Source organism: Callorhinchus milii, unplaced genomic scaffold, assembly GCF_018977255.1.
Source record: "Callorhinchus milii isolate IMCB2004 unplaced genomic scaffold, IMCB_Cmil_1.0 Scaffold8, whole genome shotgun sequence".
Classification (NCBI taxonomy): domain Eukaryota; kingdom Metazoa; phylum Chordata; class Chondrichthyes; order Chimaeriformes; family Callorhinchidae; genus Callorhinchus; species Callorhinchus milii.
In genome coordinates, this window is record NW_024704749.1 from 19,591,591 (window position 1) to 19,605,619 (window position 14,029).

At 50.9% G+C, this 14,029-nt stretch overlaps 1 protein-coding gene across 3 annotated transcripts in view; it reads left to right on the plus strand.

Moving 5' to 3' along the window:
- Nucleotides 1-1,311: 1,311 nt before the first annotated feature.
- Nucleotides 1,312-14,029, plus strand: part of LOC103184701 (surfeit locus protein 4) — a 14,628-nt gene continuing 1,910 nt past the window's right edge. For 2 of the 3 annotated variants that reach the window (XM_042337483.1, XM_042337482.1), the window contains exons 1-6: nucleotides 1,312-1,421; nucleotides 6,405-6,413; nucleotides 10,881-11,067; nucleotides 11,751-11,827; nucleotides 12,891-12,934; nucleotides 13,356-13,542. In XM_042337483.1, the coding sequence (XP_042193417.1) occupies nucleotides 1,374-1,421; nucleotides 6,405-6,413; nucleotides 10,881-11,067; nucleotides 11,751-11,827; nucleotides 12,891-12,934; nucleotides 13,356-13,542 (552 nt within the window). In that variant the 5' untranslated portion in view covers nucleotides 1,312-1,373. The remainder of the gene's footprint in view (nucleotides 1,422-6,404; nucleotides 6,414-10,880; nucleotides 11,068-11,750; nucleotides 11,828-12,890; nucleotides 12,935-13,355; nucleotides 13,543-14,029) is intronic. The other variant, XM_042337484.1, reaches the window with a different exon arrangement.

Genomic DNA, 14,029 nt, shown 5'->3' on the forward strand with positions numbered 1-14,029 from the left:
CCTCACCTACAAGGCCATTCACGGCCTCGCTCCCTCCTACCTCTCCGACCTACTATCCCCCTACCTACCCGCCCGTACCCTCGTTCCTCTGGCTCCGGTCTGCTCCACGTCCCCCGCCCCAACCGCCCTACCATCGGTGGTCGGGCCTTCAGCCTCTCAGCCCCCAGGCTCTGGAACTCTATCCCCCAGTGTCTTCGCCGCTTCCTCCCTCTCCTCCTTCAAGGCCGGTCTCAAAACCTTTCTCTTTGACCGTGCCTTCAGCTCCCCTCTCGACTCTCTACCCCCTCCTCGCTCCCTCCCTTCCCTCCCCTCACCCTGACCATTTCCCCCCTCTCGCTCCCTCCCTCCCCTCACCCTGACCATTTCCCCCCTCCTCGCTCCCTCCCCTCACCCTGACCATTTCCCCCCTGCTCGGGTCATGACCCAACTGTGCAGCGCCTTGGGACGTCCTCCTGACGTGAAAGGCGCTTTATAAATGGAATCTTGTTGTTGTTGTTGTTGTTGGTCAGTCCGCATACAGCCGCTCTGAGGAGGAATTGGTGACTGGCCCCGCCCCTTATCTACAGCCCCACCCCTGGCCCATAGGCCCCACCCCTTATCTACAGCCCCACCCCTGGCCCATAGGCCCCACCCCTTATCTACAGCCCCACCCCTAGCCCATAGGCCCCGCCCCTTATCTACAGCCCCACCCCTGGCCCATAGGCCCCGCCCTTATCGACAGCCCCACCCCTGCCCTTAGGCCCCGCCCCTTAGCTACAGCCCCACCCCTGCCCTATAGGCCCCGCCCCTTATCTACAGCCCACCCCCTGCCCATAGGCCCCACCCCTTATCTACAACCCCACCCCTGGCCCATAGGCCCCGCCCCTTATCTACAGCCCCACCCTGGTCCATAGGCCCCGCCCCTTATCTACAGCCCCACCCCCTGGCCTATAGGTCCCGCCCCTTATCTACAGCCCCACCCTGGCCTGTAGGCCCCGCCCTTTATCTACAGGCACCGCCCCTGGCCTACAGGCCCCGCCCCTTACCAAAAGCCCCTGCCCCCTGGCCTTTAGGCACCGCCTCTTATCTCCAGACCCCGTCCCTTATCTACAGGCCCCGCCCCTTATCTACAGGCCCCGCCCCTTATCTACAGGCCCCGCCCCTGGCCTATAGAACCAACCCCTTGTTCCAAGGGCCCTGTCCCACCCTAATCAATGGACCCCACCCCTGTTACAGGCCCCGCCCCACACAACAGGCCCCACCTCTTGTTTACAGGCCCCGCCCCAATCCATAGGCCCCGCCCCCGGGTTACAGGTCCCGCCCAGGAAGTGCTGTGCGCGGCGCGGTGCAGTGTGGGCGCGGGGCTGAGGCCGGCGCTGGAGGAGCCGCGGAGGATGGGTCGCAGCGACATCATGAGCGCGGCCGAGGACGTGGCCGATCAGGTACCGATCAGGTCTCCCCTCACGTTGGGGGGACCGGGGCTCAGGGCCTGCGGTCAGGGCGGGGCTGGTGACACGGGGGGGGGGAGTTGTGGTCAGGGCGGGGGGGGGGAGTTGTGGCCAGGGCGGGGGGGGGGGAGTTGTGGTCAGGGCGGGGGGGGGGGAGTTGTGGTCAGGGTGGGGGGGGAGTTGTGGCCAGGGCGGGGGGGGGGGGAGTTGTGGCCAGGGCGGGGGGGGGGAGTTGTGGTCAGGGCGGGGGGGGGGGGAGTTGTGGTCAGGGCGGGGGGGGGGGAGTTGTGGTCAGGGCGGGGGGGGGGAGTTGTGGCCAGGGCGGGGGGGGGGGGGGGGGGAGTTGTGGTCAGGGCGGGGGGGGGAGTTGTGGTCAGGGCGGGGGGGGGGAGTTGTGGTCAGGGCGGGGGGGGGGGGGTCGTGGTCGGGGCGGGGGGTCGTGGTCAGGGCGGGGGGGGGGAGTTGTGGCCAGGGCGGGGGGGGGGGGGAGTTGCGGTCAGGGCGGGGGGGGGGGGGAGTTGCGGTCAGGGCGGGGGGCAGCCAGAGCCACAGCCTCCTGTGTGACTCGGGTGAAGTATTCCTCACCAACACCCCCCCTTCCCCCCGACCACAACCCCCAAAGTGGCTGTGCCTGTGGTTGAAGGGGGGGTTGGTTGGGAACCGCCCCCCTATTGATTATTGGAGAAATATTAATTATAGTACAAAACATTAATCATAGTAGAAGTTGGATTTATTCGCTGATATTTATTTTCGCGTCAAACCCTACGCCCACCACAGTGCTCAGCACCTGATGCTGTGCGCCGGCACCTCAACACGTCAACGCCTCAAAGCGCTTCGGGGGATTTACTGTGAAGCACCACAGCTGTGAGGGACTGGGGGTGGTGGGGGTGAAGGAGGGTGGGGGGGAATTGTCGGCCAGGACACCAGGAGAGAGAAGCTCCCTTCTCCTTTCGAATAGCGCCGCGGGATCTTTACGAACATCCACCTAAACAGGCGTTCGGGAACTCGGTTTATCGTCTCATCCAAATATAAACCGGGAGATAGACTCCTTGTTTCTTTGCAATAGTGATAGCGAAGTGGTCCCTTTACGTCCTTCTGAATCTGACACCAACTGTGGGTATTAATTAAAAATTCCCATGTTTACAATCTTTTCTCCCCCCCCCCCCCGGGACATACACAGCATTATTAAGAATAAGTGAAGGGTTCTCGATTGATTTAATACCAGTGCCCAACACTTCACACAGTGGTCAATCTTGTGGGTGTTTGAGTTTATCGCACTGTGAATTGATTCCACAGGCTACTACTGAAATGTAATCTGACAGCTGTTGGTGAGGAGAAGAAAGCGTGTCTTGTGGTTAACAAGCTTGCGGTTTTACTTTTTTTGGTTATCTGCGAGGATCGGATACGGCTTGGGAGTTTTATGTAAAAAAATGAAACCTACACGTTGCGTATTTCGTCATTTCCCGATTCAATATATAATCCCACTTTCCTGGTCTTTCTCCCCCTACCATTTTGTATTATCTCTCTTCAAATGTTTATCTGGTTTCCTCTTAAAAATCTCGACTGTCAATCTGGCAAGCCACTTATGTCGAAGTGTAATCTCTGTGTAGTCTGGAATATCTTTTCCGCTCTACTTTAATGCTTCCAGTGACGATCCTGAGCTGATATACTGACCAGCAGGAATAGCTTTTCACTCTGCTCTCGAAACCTTTCAGCGTCTTGAAGTCCTGGAATAGATTCCCTCCTAAACCTCTCCGCCCCAGTGAAAACAGCTTCTGCCCGCTTGCTGCTCAGCTACTCGACAGCCCCACCGATTGGAAGGAAGTGCCACATGTACAATGCTTCCTCGCTGCTCCCTCCCTGTTGCTGGTATGCAGCCTGCAGCAAGCTTCAAATATAATGTTTGAAACACGGAGTCGAGAGAAACACAGATTGTGCCGCTCAGTCAGCCTGTAACGTGCCTGCGCTTGTGCTGCTGATTCACTTTTATTTTATTTTGTGGTAAAATGGAATCTGCCGGCAAAACTGCCCCTATCACCGAACAGATCAATTTCAAGATCCTCTCACTAGTTTTCAAATCCCTTCATGCCCTGGCACCACTCAACCTCTCCAACCTGCTTACCTCCCAACTCCATTGCCTCCGCTCGAATGGCTCCGGCTTGCGGCATGTCCCTCGTGCCCTCCGTTCCACCATCGGTGGCCGCACTTTCAGCCACTACGCCCCGAAAATCTGGAACACTCTTCCTCTTTCTCTGCGCCTTGTCCGTTCCTTCACCATCTTTCTGATCGCACCTGAAGATCTTACTCTTCGACCATCTCTACGGTTACCTACCTGATCCCCCCCACTGCTTGTCGTCGTGCTCCGCCAATGTCAAGCGCTCAGAGACGCTGTGACTGCAGAAGCAGCTTAGTTAGAAGCAGGCAGTAATTTGCATTTACTTTCTTCCTTAGACTTTTGAGATGTTAAATCCTGATGCCTTTTTTTAGGGGAATTATTTGGAATTGTCAGCTTGGCTCAGTCGGTCACGCTTTCGCCTCTGAGTCAGAAGGTCAAAGCCCCACATTGGGACTCAAGCTTACAGTCCGACTCAGTGAAGTCCTAGTAAGAGTGCCATATTGTCAGAGGCACCGTTCTTTGAATGAGACATTAAACTGATGTCCTGTTTATCTGTCTAGGCTGGTGTTAAATCACCCAACACTAAGGGAAAACAGAAGGATCTTTCTCCCAGTGTCCTGATAATTAATCCACAATCTGAATTAATCATTCACTTAATATGACCGCCTGTGAGGCATTACTGGGCACAAATTGGCTGCCGTGTACACCTAGAAAAAACACTTGACAGCAATACCCTTCGAAGTGCTTTGAGATGTTTTTGCAAACGCATATCAATGCAAATGCACATTTATTCTTTTGAAAATTGAGATTTTATTTTGAAAATAGGGCGATGTCTTGCTTTCTTTTATCTCCGCTCCCGTATCATTCGCGCACTTCCCCCCCCCCCCCCCCGCGCCACAGTAGGTGATCTCTGTACCAGGATCCCTGACTAACCTGTCCGCCTATGTTTTATTCCGTCCCAATAATTCTTCCCCATTCCCAGAGTAAAGCTGCTGTTACCCTGCACTGTGTAGCTGAGAGGGGGAATCTGGCAAGTGGTGTGACAATGAATTTTTTTATCCCTAACATTTCCCTATTGCTCAAAGAGATACAAACAGCATTGAACCCATTACTGACTGAAGCCCCAGGGGACTGGAAGCAGAATCGATTGAGATGTAGAGGAAGAGGAGGCAGAGGAAGTTGATGGATAGAGGAGATTAGAAATGTGGATAAAAAGGAACGGAAATGGGATTAAAAGATCTGCTTTGATCTAATTAAACAGTGGAGCAGGTTTGATAGGCTGAATGGCCTCCTCCTGTCTCAATGTTCCCGTCTTCTGCTGGTGTTTTCTGCTGACTATCACTTGGACAGGTCACAGCACAGAGCTACCACAGTACATACAGTTACACAGAAGTGCGATCATAGAGTTTACAACATGGAGGAGGCCATTCGGCCCATTGCGCTGTGAATCCTATCGCTGTGAATTCTGTGACGTTTTAGCCACTGAGCGCTGCGATCAGGCTGCCTCGAGCTCTCCCCAGTCACCAGATTGAAGTGTGTGCTGTGAGACAGGGCAGTGTATTAGCAAAGAGTTACTAGTCAGTTTGAAGGCAGGAATGTCGCATGTTGTGATCTCCCCCATTATTTCAGGCATATATTAGTAAGGACGGTAGCTGTCTGCCCATCAAAGGCAAGTGGAGTAACTCCAGGACGTGTCCGCATTTCACCCACAAAATACTCCGTCACTACACTTTATAGTATATCTTGTGAAGCGCTTTGAGACATCTGAACGATGTGATAAAGCGCTACATCGACAGGAAGGTTTATTATTATTATTAGTGAGGGGAGGCCTGGCTTGCAGATCTGGGTGTGGTTTCACTGTGAAACGAATGAATGAATATAACTTTGATTCGCATTTTTTTACAAATTTTTCATCCCCTTTTGCTACTTTCCTCCTCTCAATCGAAAGTGTTTGACTATTTTTTCCCTCCTACTCGAGGACGTTTCCACAGGTGCCTCCGCCCAAGTGACTGTTCTTTACGTGAGCCCCGAGGCGGGAAGCAACAGGCCTCAATCCCCCCCCCCCCCCCCCCCCCCTCCGCCAACACACACAATCACCCCTTTCCTCCCTCCCACTAGCCCAGTAACACTGAGATCAGCTGCGTGTGGTTCAGCTACAGATTACACCTGTGGGGCCTCAGTGCTGGTGTTTCACCGCTCATACCGCTCCCGAGAGGCGATGGCTTCAGGTTATCGTTGTCGTATAGATGGGGTTAATGCATGGCCTTCGTCTCCTAAGAATTTGATTTGTTTCTTGTTCTGAATTTGGAATCTCAGTGTGCTGCCTTAGCGGCTCCCCCCCCCGCCCCCCCCACCCCCTCGCCAGCAGGCTCCAAACCCGACCTTCTTAGGTGACTCGAGCTTGTTGTTTCGGGCGAGATAATGAGAGGATGGAAACCTGTGCACTCCCTTCCTCCCCATCACTCCCAAACCTGTCTCTATTCTTCTCCCCCCCCCCCCCCCCTTTCCTCGCTCTCCTTAGGAGCTGGTGGAAGATCCTGGGAGAGAAGGGTGCCTCCCACTTAGGAAGAACATAAGAATTAGGAGCAGGAGTGGGCCATTCGGCCCCTCGAGCCTGTCCCGCCATTCGATAAGATCATGGCTGATCTTCAGACCTAACTCTAATTACCTGCCCTGTCCCCATATCCCTTAATCCCTCTACTTTTAAAAAATCAGTCTCAGCCTTGAAGCCTTGGTTAGGAATGGTGGGGGTGGGGGGGGTGGCCGCGGGGAGATGTGGAAAGCAAAATGATTTTAAATGAACCGTGTGCTGTGTGTGCCTCTAATCTCGAGTCTCTCTTCTCTCCTGTCTGTCCTGTCAGGTTTCCTCTGTTAGTTTGTACTTTGTCTTGAGTGTCGAGTGTGCGCGGTCAGTGCCTGTTCTCGGTGCAAACCGCACGCTTGCCGTGGGAGCACTAATGGAGCTGTTGGCCGTGCTTGGGCTGGGATCAGATCATGGCCTCCAGCAGAGATGCTGCCGGCAAGCATTGTGCAAGTGGGAAAGTGAGACTTGTACCACAGCGATTGGCTGTTAACTCCACGGGGACTTGAGTAAATTGCTCCCGACCACAACTCTGCCAGGGCAGCCAGAGCACAAAAAGGTCTTTCACTTCCCCCACCCCACCATCCTCACTCCCCTCCCCCCACACCCCCTCTCCAGTCCGTCTTGTTCATCCTCATTGCGTCATGAGCTGCCTTTGAAACAACAGCTTCTGAAATCGTAGACTTCTTACAGCACCGGAAGAGGTCGTTTTGCCCACAAAACATACAGTCAATTCACTTTACAGGGTATTCCGTGAAGCGCTTTGAGACGTCTCAAGGACGTGATAGGCTGCTATATCAAATGCAAGGATTATTATTATTTGGCCCATTGTGCCGATGTTGGCTCTCTGTAAGAAGAACTTTAATCTCCCTCGCATTATTTTTTTATTATTACCCAATTTATATTTTTCTTTTCAAGTCTTTGTCTGATTACCTTGTAAAAACAGTGTCTCTGATCAGACATCCCATGTCTTAACGACCCTCCCTCTGTGTAAATACATTCTCCGAACCTCTCGCTGTGTTCTTGGTTATGATCTTAACCCCACTCCCTCTCGTTACTGACTGACCCCACATTGGGAAGTGTTTCTCTCTGTTTATCATGATCAAATTATCAGAATTCTGCACACCTCGACTGGAGCTCCTCTCAGCCTTCTCAGTTCCATTAAAAACAGTTTCATTCTCTCCCGCCTCCAGGAACATAGGAATAAGAGTAGACCATCTAGCCTTTCAAAGCTGTTCCCGCCATTCTATTAGATCATGGCTGAATTGTACGTCAACTCCATTTACCCGCCTTTGATCCATTTCCCTTGATACCCTTACCTAACAAAAATCTCAGTCTTGAAGATTTGAATTGATCCACAGCCTTTTGGGGGAGAGAGTCCCAGATTTATAGGAACCTCGAAAATAATCCCATCCTTGGCATCATCCCGGTGGAATATGCAGTTAAGTATATTATGTATGATATTCTGTGCTCTCTGTGGTTCCTGCAGTCAGTCACATACAGATTCACAGGCCAGAACTTGGTGGAAATTTGTTCTGAAGTATTAAACTTCCGACCTGCAAAATCCATCCATTGCTTCTTAAATCCAGTAACAAGAGCAGCCATAAAAAGACGAGGAATCAAGCAGTTTATCTTTATAAGAGACGGTTATTCAGTGATCTGGTAGCAGAGGTCAGACTGGTATTTTCTGGAACATGGGGGTGAGCGAGACTGACTGAGTAGCTGCGGATCTCACTTTGTTATATGAGGGATTGGGCTCAGGCACTCGTTTACAGACATGGACATAAAGAGCTTTTGTTTTTATAGTGTCCTTTACAGCAAAAGGCCTCAAAGCACGTTACAGTCATTGTAAAGTGTAGAGACTTGTTTTTGTAGGTACACAGAAGCTATTTTACATGCAGCCAGGTTCAGCAATGAGGGACTCCAAAATCTTCAGTGTGCCCAGGATTACGCTTAATCAGCATGACTAACACTGATAGCGGCTGTGTGAGTGAGTGAGGGAGTGTGTTCCTCTAAGAACGTGACACGCACGTTGGGTTTGCACGGGCCACAGAGCTGCCCCGGGTTTGCGTGTTTCTGCTGTGTTCTGAGAAGCAAGTGTGTGTGAAATGGGAGCTCGGAGCAAGCTTTGAATTGGCGTGTGCTGGCTGTGTGTGTGTGTGTGTGTGTGTGTGTGTGCATGCAGTCTGTCTGCCTGCTTTATACACCTCTGTGCAGGTGGATTAGAAGTGTATCCGGAGATATAAAGGAGGTAAGGAATTCCTTTTTCCAATTTTAACCTGGGGTCTCCAGGTTAGTGCTGTGACAAAGTGAGTGTTTGTGTGTGTGTGTGCGTACACGTGTGTGGCACACAACATTCAAGCACGTACTTGGTTAAGGAATATGTTTCCTCAGGTGAAGGAGTGGGCGGGTGGGTGTGTACGCACATGTGCAGAGGTGGGATGGGTAGGTAGATGTGTGCATCCATCTGGTGGACGTGTGCTAACCTCCTCGCCCACACCACACGTCCACTAGCATGTCCCTGGAGAGTGCTCTGAAGCAGGAACCCTGGTTGGTTTCCTTTCCTCCTCAACCAAAGTCCTCGACCAAAGTCAACCAAAGTTTTATCTAAGAAACAATATACTCGCCTTAGAGGGGGTGCAACAACGTAGGCTCACTAGGTTGGTTCCTGGGATGAGGGAGTCGACCTACAAGATGTTGAGTAGACTAGGCCTATATTCTCTAGAATTTAGAAGAATTAAAGATGATCTTATAGAAAACTATGAGATTCTTAAGGGTCTTGACAGGGTGGATAGTGTGAGGCTGTTTCCCCAGTTGGAGAATCTAAAAGTAGGGGTCATAGTCTCAGGATTAAAGATCAGCCCTTTAGAACTGAGTTGATAAAACATTTCTTCACTCGGAAGGTAGTGAATTTATGGAATTTATGGAATTTTCTACCCCAGAAGGGTGTGGATGCTCAGTCATTGAACATATTCAAGGCTGAGATCAATAGATTTTTAAAAACTAAAGGGATTAAGGGATATGGGGATAGGGCGGGTAAATGGAATTAGGTTAGTAGATCAGCCATGATCTTATTAAATGGCGGGGCAGGCTCGAGGGGCCGAATGGCCTATTCCTGCTCCTATTTCCTATATTCTTATGCTCTGTGAAGCCCTCCCTCGCCTGACATCAGTAACTCAGCACAGAGCACCCTGCGATTACCCACTGAGTCACCAGAGGGAGCAGAGTGCAGTTTAAATCCACTCAGCAGGCAACACATTCATGAATGTCAGTCTTATTTTTATTGAACGCTTTCTCGTTTATTACACATCTCAGCTTCGTCCTTTCCAGGCTTATTCTGTGTCCTGCACTGATGCCATAGGCAAAACCCATCAAGCCCACAAAATACCCCCAGACTCTACAAAATAAACGCAGAAGTATATCATCAGTCACACTAGCTCCTTTTCACGTTAATTCCAAATGCTGACCTAATATTATACATTTAAGTGTGTAAATATGGTAAAAGAAGTAAATGCACTAGAAAACATAAAGTTTGCCCGACAAACAGTACTTTTTGTTCACAGTTCAGAAACAATCACACAAAACAATCTCACTGTCTACCTATCTGGTTCTCCCTCTATGTCTCTCTACAGTTAACCCACTGTCTGCCTCTCTCTGACTCTGACTCTCGATCCTGTTCTTCAGACCTGCTGTGCTCTCTCTCTCAAAGGCCTCTTCGGATAAATGGTTTGGGCTGTCTGCACACACCTGGCAAAAAGCCTTTTAAACTTTCACAAACCATTGTTTCAAGTTACAGGGCACTTCAAAGGACTCTTTCAATTTGAGATGTGAATAAATTTAGCTGTTCTGTTTGGGACAAAGACCATAGAATATCTCCAGGCTTTAGCAGATGGACGGGGAATGCGAGAAATGTGGAAAACAATGGTCTCAAGTTCTCCTGGACGTAAAGAGGCCAATTGTTGACTACATGTGACAATATGTTGAACACACAGACACACACATTCTTTCTGATTTTAAACTATTGTTAAGGACTCCCCTTGCTGTACAGTCGCCTCATTGAAGGCATCCCCATCCCTTATCATCGTCCCACCTTCACAGTTCAGCCATGGAAGCTCAGTGTCGTTCGTGTGCAGTCTGTGGTCCCATCATGTCCCTGTGGCCTCGTATGCAGGGCCACCTCTTCTCATAATTCACTCCGATTCGTCTGTTTTCCGAGCCCCATGTAAGGCCAGCCTGTTGCTAACTGAGTGGAGGCCTTCTCTACCCCCTCCTGACCGCTCAGGCAGACAGTAATGGCAGCTCCCTCTCCAAGTGAGCTCCCTGTGCTCCACCATCCCTTTACTCCTCCCCAGACGGTTCCTCTCATTTCACACTGGTGCCTGAGAGCCATTTCTCTTAACTCTTGGAACGTCTCTTTCGGAGTTTTTCCTCAACGCACAGAACTTTATCCGATACGTCACAGAGGGTACGGGGGGAAAAAAGCAGGGAATTGGGAGAGATGGCTTCATTAGAGGAGCAAACACTGAGACAGTGGCTCAAATGCAGGTCCTGCAGTGTGGCAGATACCATGGTCTAATCCTTTCATCATCTATCAATGAAGTGGCACATTTATACACGTGAAATCGCTGACTGCATGTAATTGAGTGAAGCGCACTGTATAGTTTGTCTCTTGAGTTTGGGAGTTGTCGAGAGGAAGGGTTGATGTCTGGCAGCCAGGTTCAAATCTCCTCTGAAGCTCCTCTTGATGTGTTTGCAGTTTCTGCGCATGACAAAGCAGTACCTGCCCCACCTGGCCCGCCTCTGCCTGATCAGCACCTTCCTGGAGGACGCCATCCGTATGTGGTTCCAGTGGCACGAACAGAAGGATTACATTGCGTCTACGTGGAAATGTGGCTATTTCCTGGCCACCATCTTCGTCCTTTTGAACCTGTGCGGACAGTTAGGTGAGTCTTGAGTCTGGGATGCTCTGCAGCCCTTCCATTTGGCTCAGCTCTCACTTCCAGGTCTGAAGGTTGAAGGTCCAAACCTCAAACTTTAGCTCATATCCAGGCCGATGATCTGGGATGCAACCAGGTTCAGTTCTCTGAAGATCCACCAGAAGTATTGACGAAGCAGTACCTGCCCTACCTGGCGGAAGTGACTTCTCTCTCATGAGACATTAAACCGAACTCTCAATTGCCTGATAAGATAACAATAATAATAATCGTGTATTTGATACAGCGCCTGATCACGTCTTCGAGACGTCTCAAAGCTCTTCACAGAATATACTGTAAAGTAAATTGACTGTATATTTTGTGGGCGAAACACGGCAGCCAATTGCGCACAGCAGCGTCCCGCAAACAGTCGTGGATTGAGTGACCAAATTATTAGTAAGATGGGTGTTAGAAACTATTGGAAAAGGGAAGGGAGTTTTTTCAGGTTTTCTGGCCAAAAATCCTCCTGATAGAATTTGTCATTCAACTCATGGCAGCACTCCCCAGCACTGTCAGCCCAGACTGTGAGTGAGCTCAGCGTCACAGGAACCCACAACCTTCTAACCCAGAGGTGAGAGTGCTTCACTCTGACCTGCACAGAATGTTTAATGTGTAACCCCTGGATGTGACATTCCCTCTGTCTTGCTTTACAGGTGGATGTATCCTCATATTAAGCAGAAATTTTGTACAGTATGCCTGCTTTGGACTATTCGGAATTATAGCATTACAGGTAAGTGGTGAAAGGACATCTTGCTTTCTTCCATCAATCTCTCTCTCCCCTCTGTCTGTTTTCTTCTGCTGCCCTCCAGTACCTCTCAAATGTAATTTACAAGATACTGCGTGTTGGGAGGGGAATTGACCTCAGAGGGTGAAAGGGGAGAGATGGGGGGGGGCTGTATCGATGAGCCTGATTCTATGCTTGCCCACCCCCCATGACCAACACACACCTTCCAGTGGTGGAGAAGGGTCTCTGATAGTGATGCGGACCTGGGAACTTTATTTGTAATGCTCTTCCCCCCCCACCACCCTGATCAGCAGCTCAGAACATGCCAGGTGGAGCCTGCGAGTTTGATTGCTCTGAATCAATGATTATTTACATCGAGTTTTCCAACCAAGTCATGGTTTTCACATGAATAAGACATAATCCACTCTGTCCTTCACCCCAAATGTAGACAGCGGAGGTTAGCTGTATGGTGTAAGTATTGGATCTGCGGGGCTGGAGGGGATTGCAGTGGTCAGGTGGGGACAGGAGATTGAAAGTTGAATGAGGATCTTGAAGCATAGAAACAGGAGGAAGCCATTCAGCCCCTCGAGCCTGTTCCACTATTCTATAAGATCATGGCTGATCTGTACCTCAGGTCCAATTACCCGCCCTTTGCCCCATATTCCTTAATACCCTGACCTAACAAATATCTATCAGTCTTGAAACTGTGAATGTGTCCGGCATCCACAGCCTTTTGAAATCACCCTGTGGGGAATAGGAAGCCAGCGGTGCCAGGCAAACGTGAGAATGAGGTCTAGATGAGATGAAGCTTGTGGAGAGTTGAGCTCAGAACATCAATGAAGAGTGAGTAAAAAAGAGAAGTCAGGAAGTGATGAAGGTGTGAATGAAGCCCATACTGCTTTGTGAAACCCTCCTCCTCCAAACAGCACCAAGGGATCTTAACATCCAACAGGAGAGGCAGCGAAGAGAGAGTAGGATAAATGTCTCGTCTGAAGGAACTGGTGCCCAGTTTCTTTCATGTCCAGCAGCTGTTGGGAGGTACCTAACGTCCCTGTCTCTTTGGTTTCAGACTGTAGCATACAGCATTCTCTGGGATCTGAAGTTTCTGTTGAGGTGAGTAGTTTCCTCAGGGCAGTGCAATACAGAATCATAGAAGTAGCCTCATCACGTTTTCGAGACTTTTCAAAACGCTTCACAGAATACACCGTAAAGTGAATTGACTGTATATTTTGTGGGTGAAACGCAGAGAATGAGTCTGTACAGGCCAAACCCGCTATAACAACACAGTGATTTGTGTCCACGTCGTGTGGCGCTATGAAAATGGCTGCCGGTCAGAAAGGTCAGGTCACTGTTTACGTCCGTCCTCCTGCGCTGTGGTGGGGGGTGGGCACAGGAACCCGGGGACACCATGAAATGCCAGGATTCTGCGTTCGCGCTGGAAAATGACAGAGGTTGGGTGGGGGGTGATGGGGGTGGTGGGGGAGGCAGGAGCAAGTTCTCACTAACTCTGGCTGTTTGCCCTCCGCTGTGACAGGAACCTGGCTCTGGGAGGCGGGCTCTTGCTGTTGTTGGCTGAGTCGCGATCGGAGGGGAAGAGCATGTTTGCGGGCGTGCCCACCATCGCCGAGAGCTCCCCCAAACAGTACATGCAGCTGGGGGGCCGCGTGCTGCTCGTCCTCATGTTCATGACACTCCTGCACTTCGACACCAGCCTCTTCTCAGTAAGTGGATGTTGGGGCGGGTGGGGGGGCGTATGTGTGGGGACTAGGGAGGGGGCTGAGGGCTGTGGGACTAGGATTTGGGGGTCCCTTCAGCCTCTCTGCCCCCGACCTTCTGGAACTCCATCCCACATTCCCTCCGCCTCGCTCCCTCCCTCTCGCCTCCTTCAAGTCCCGTCTCAAGACACTCCTCTTCGACCATGCCTTTGGTCACCCTCCTACCGCTACCCTCCGTCCACTCTCCACCTCTCCTGGTTCCAACCACCAGCTTCGGTGCGGTTCCCTGACTGTCCCAACACCTTTTTTTTTCTTACGATGAATTTTTATTTCCTGTTGCAACCGGACTCAAGTGTAACAATGTCCGATACCAGTAACTTCCTCCTCGCTCGCTCCATGCACGTTACCGAAGATGATGTAGCACCGGACATGGCGATGGATCATTATCTGCCATGAAAATGATGGCACTCACACATGTGCACACACACACACG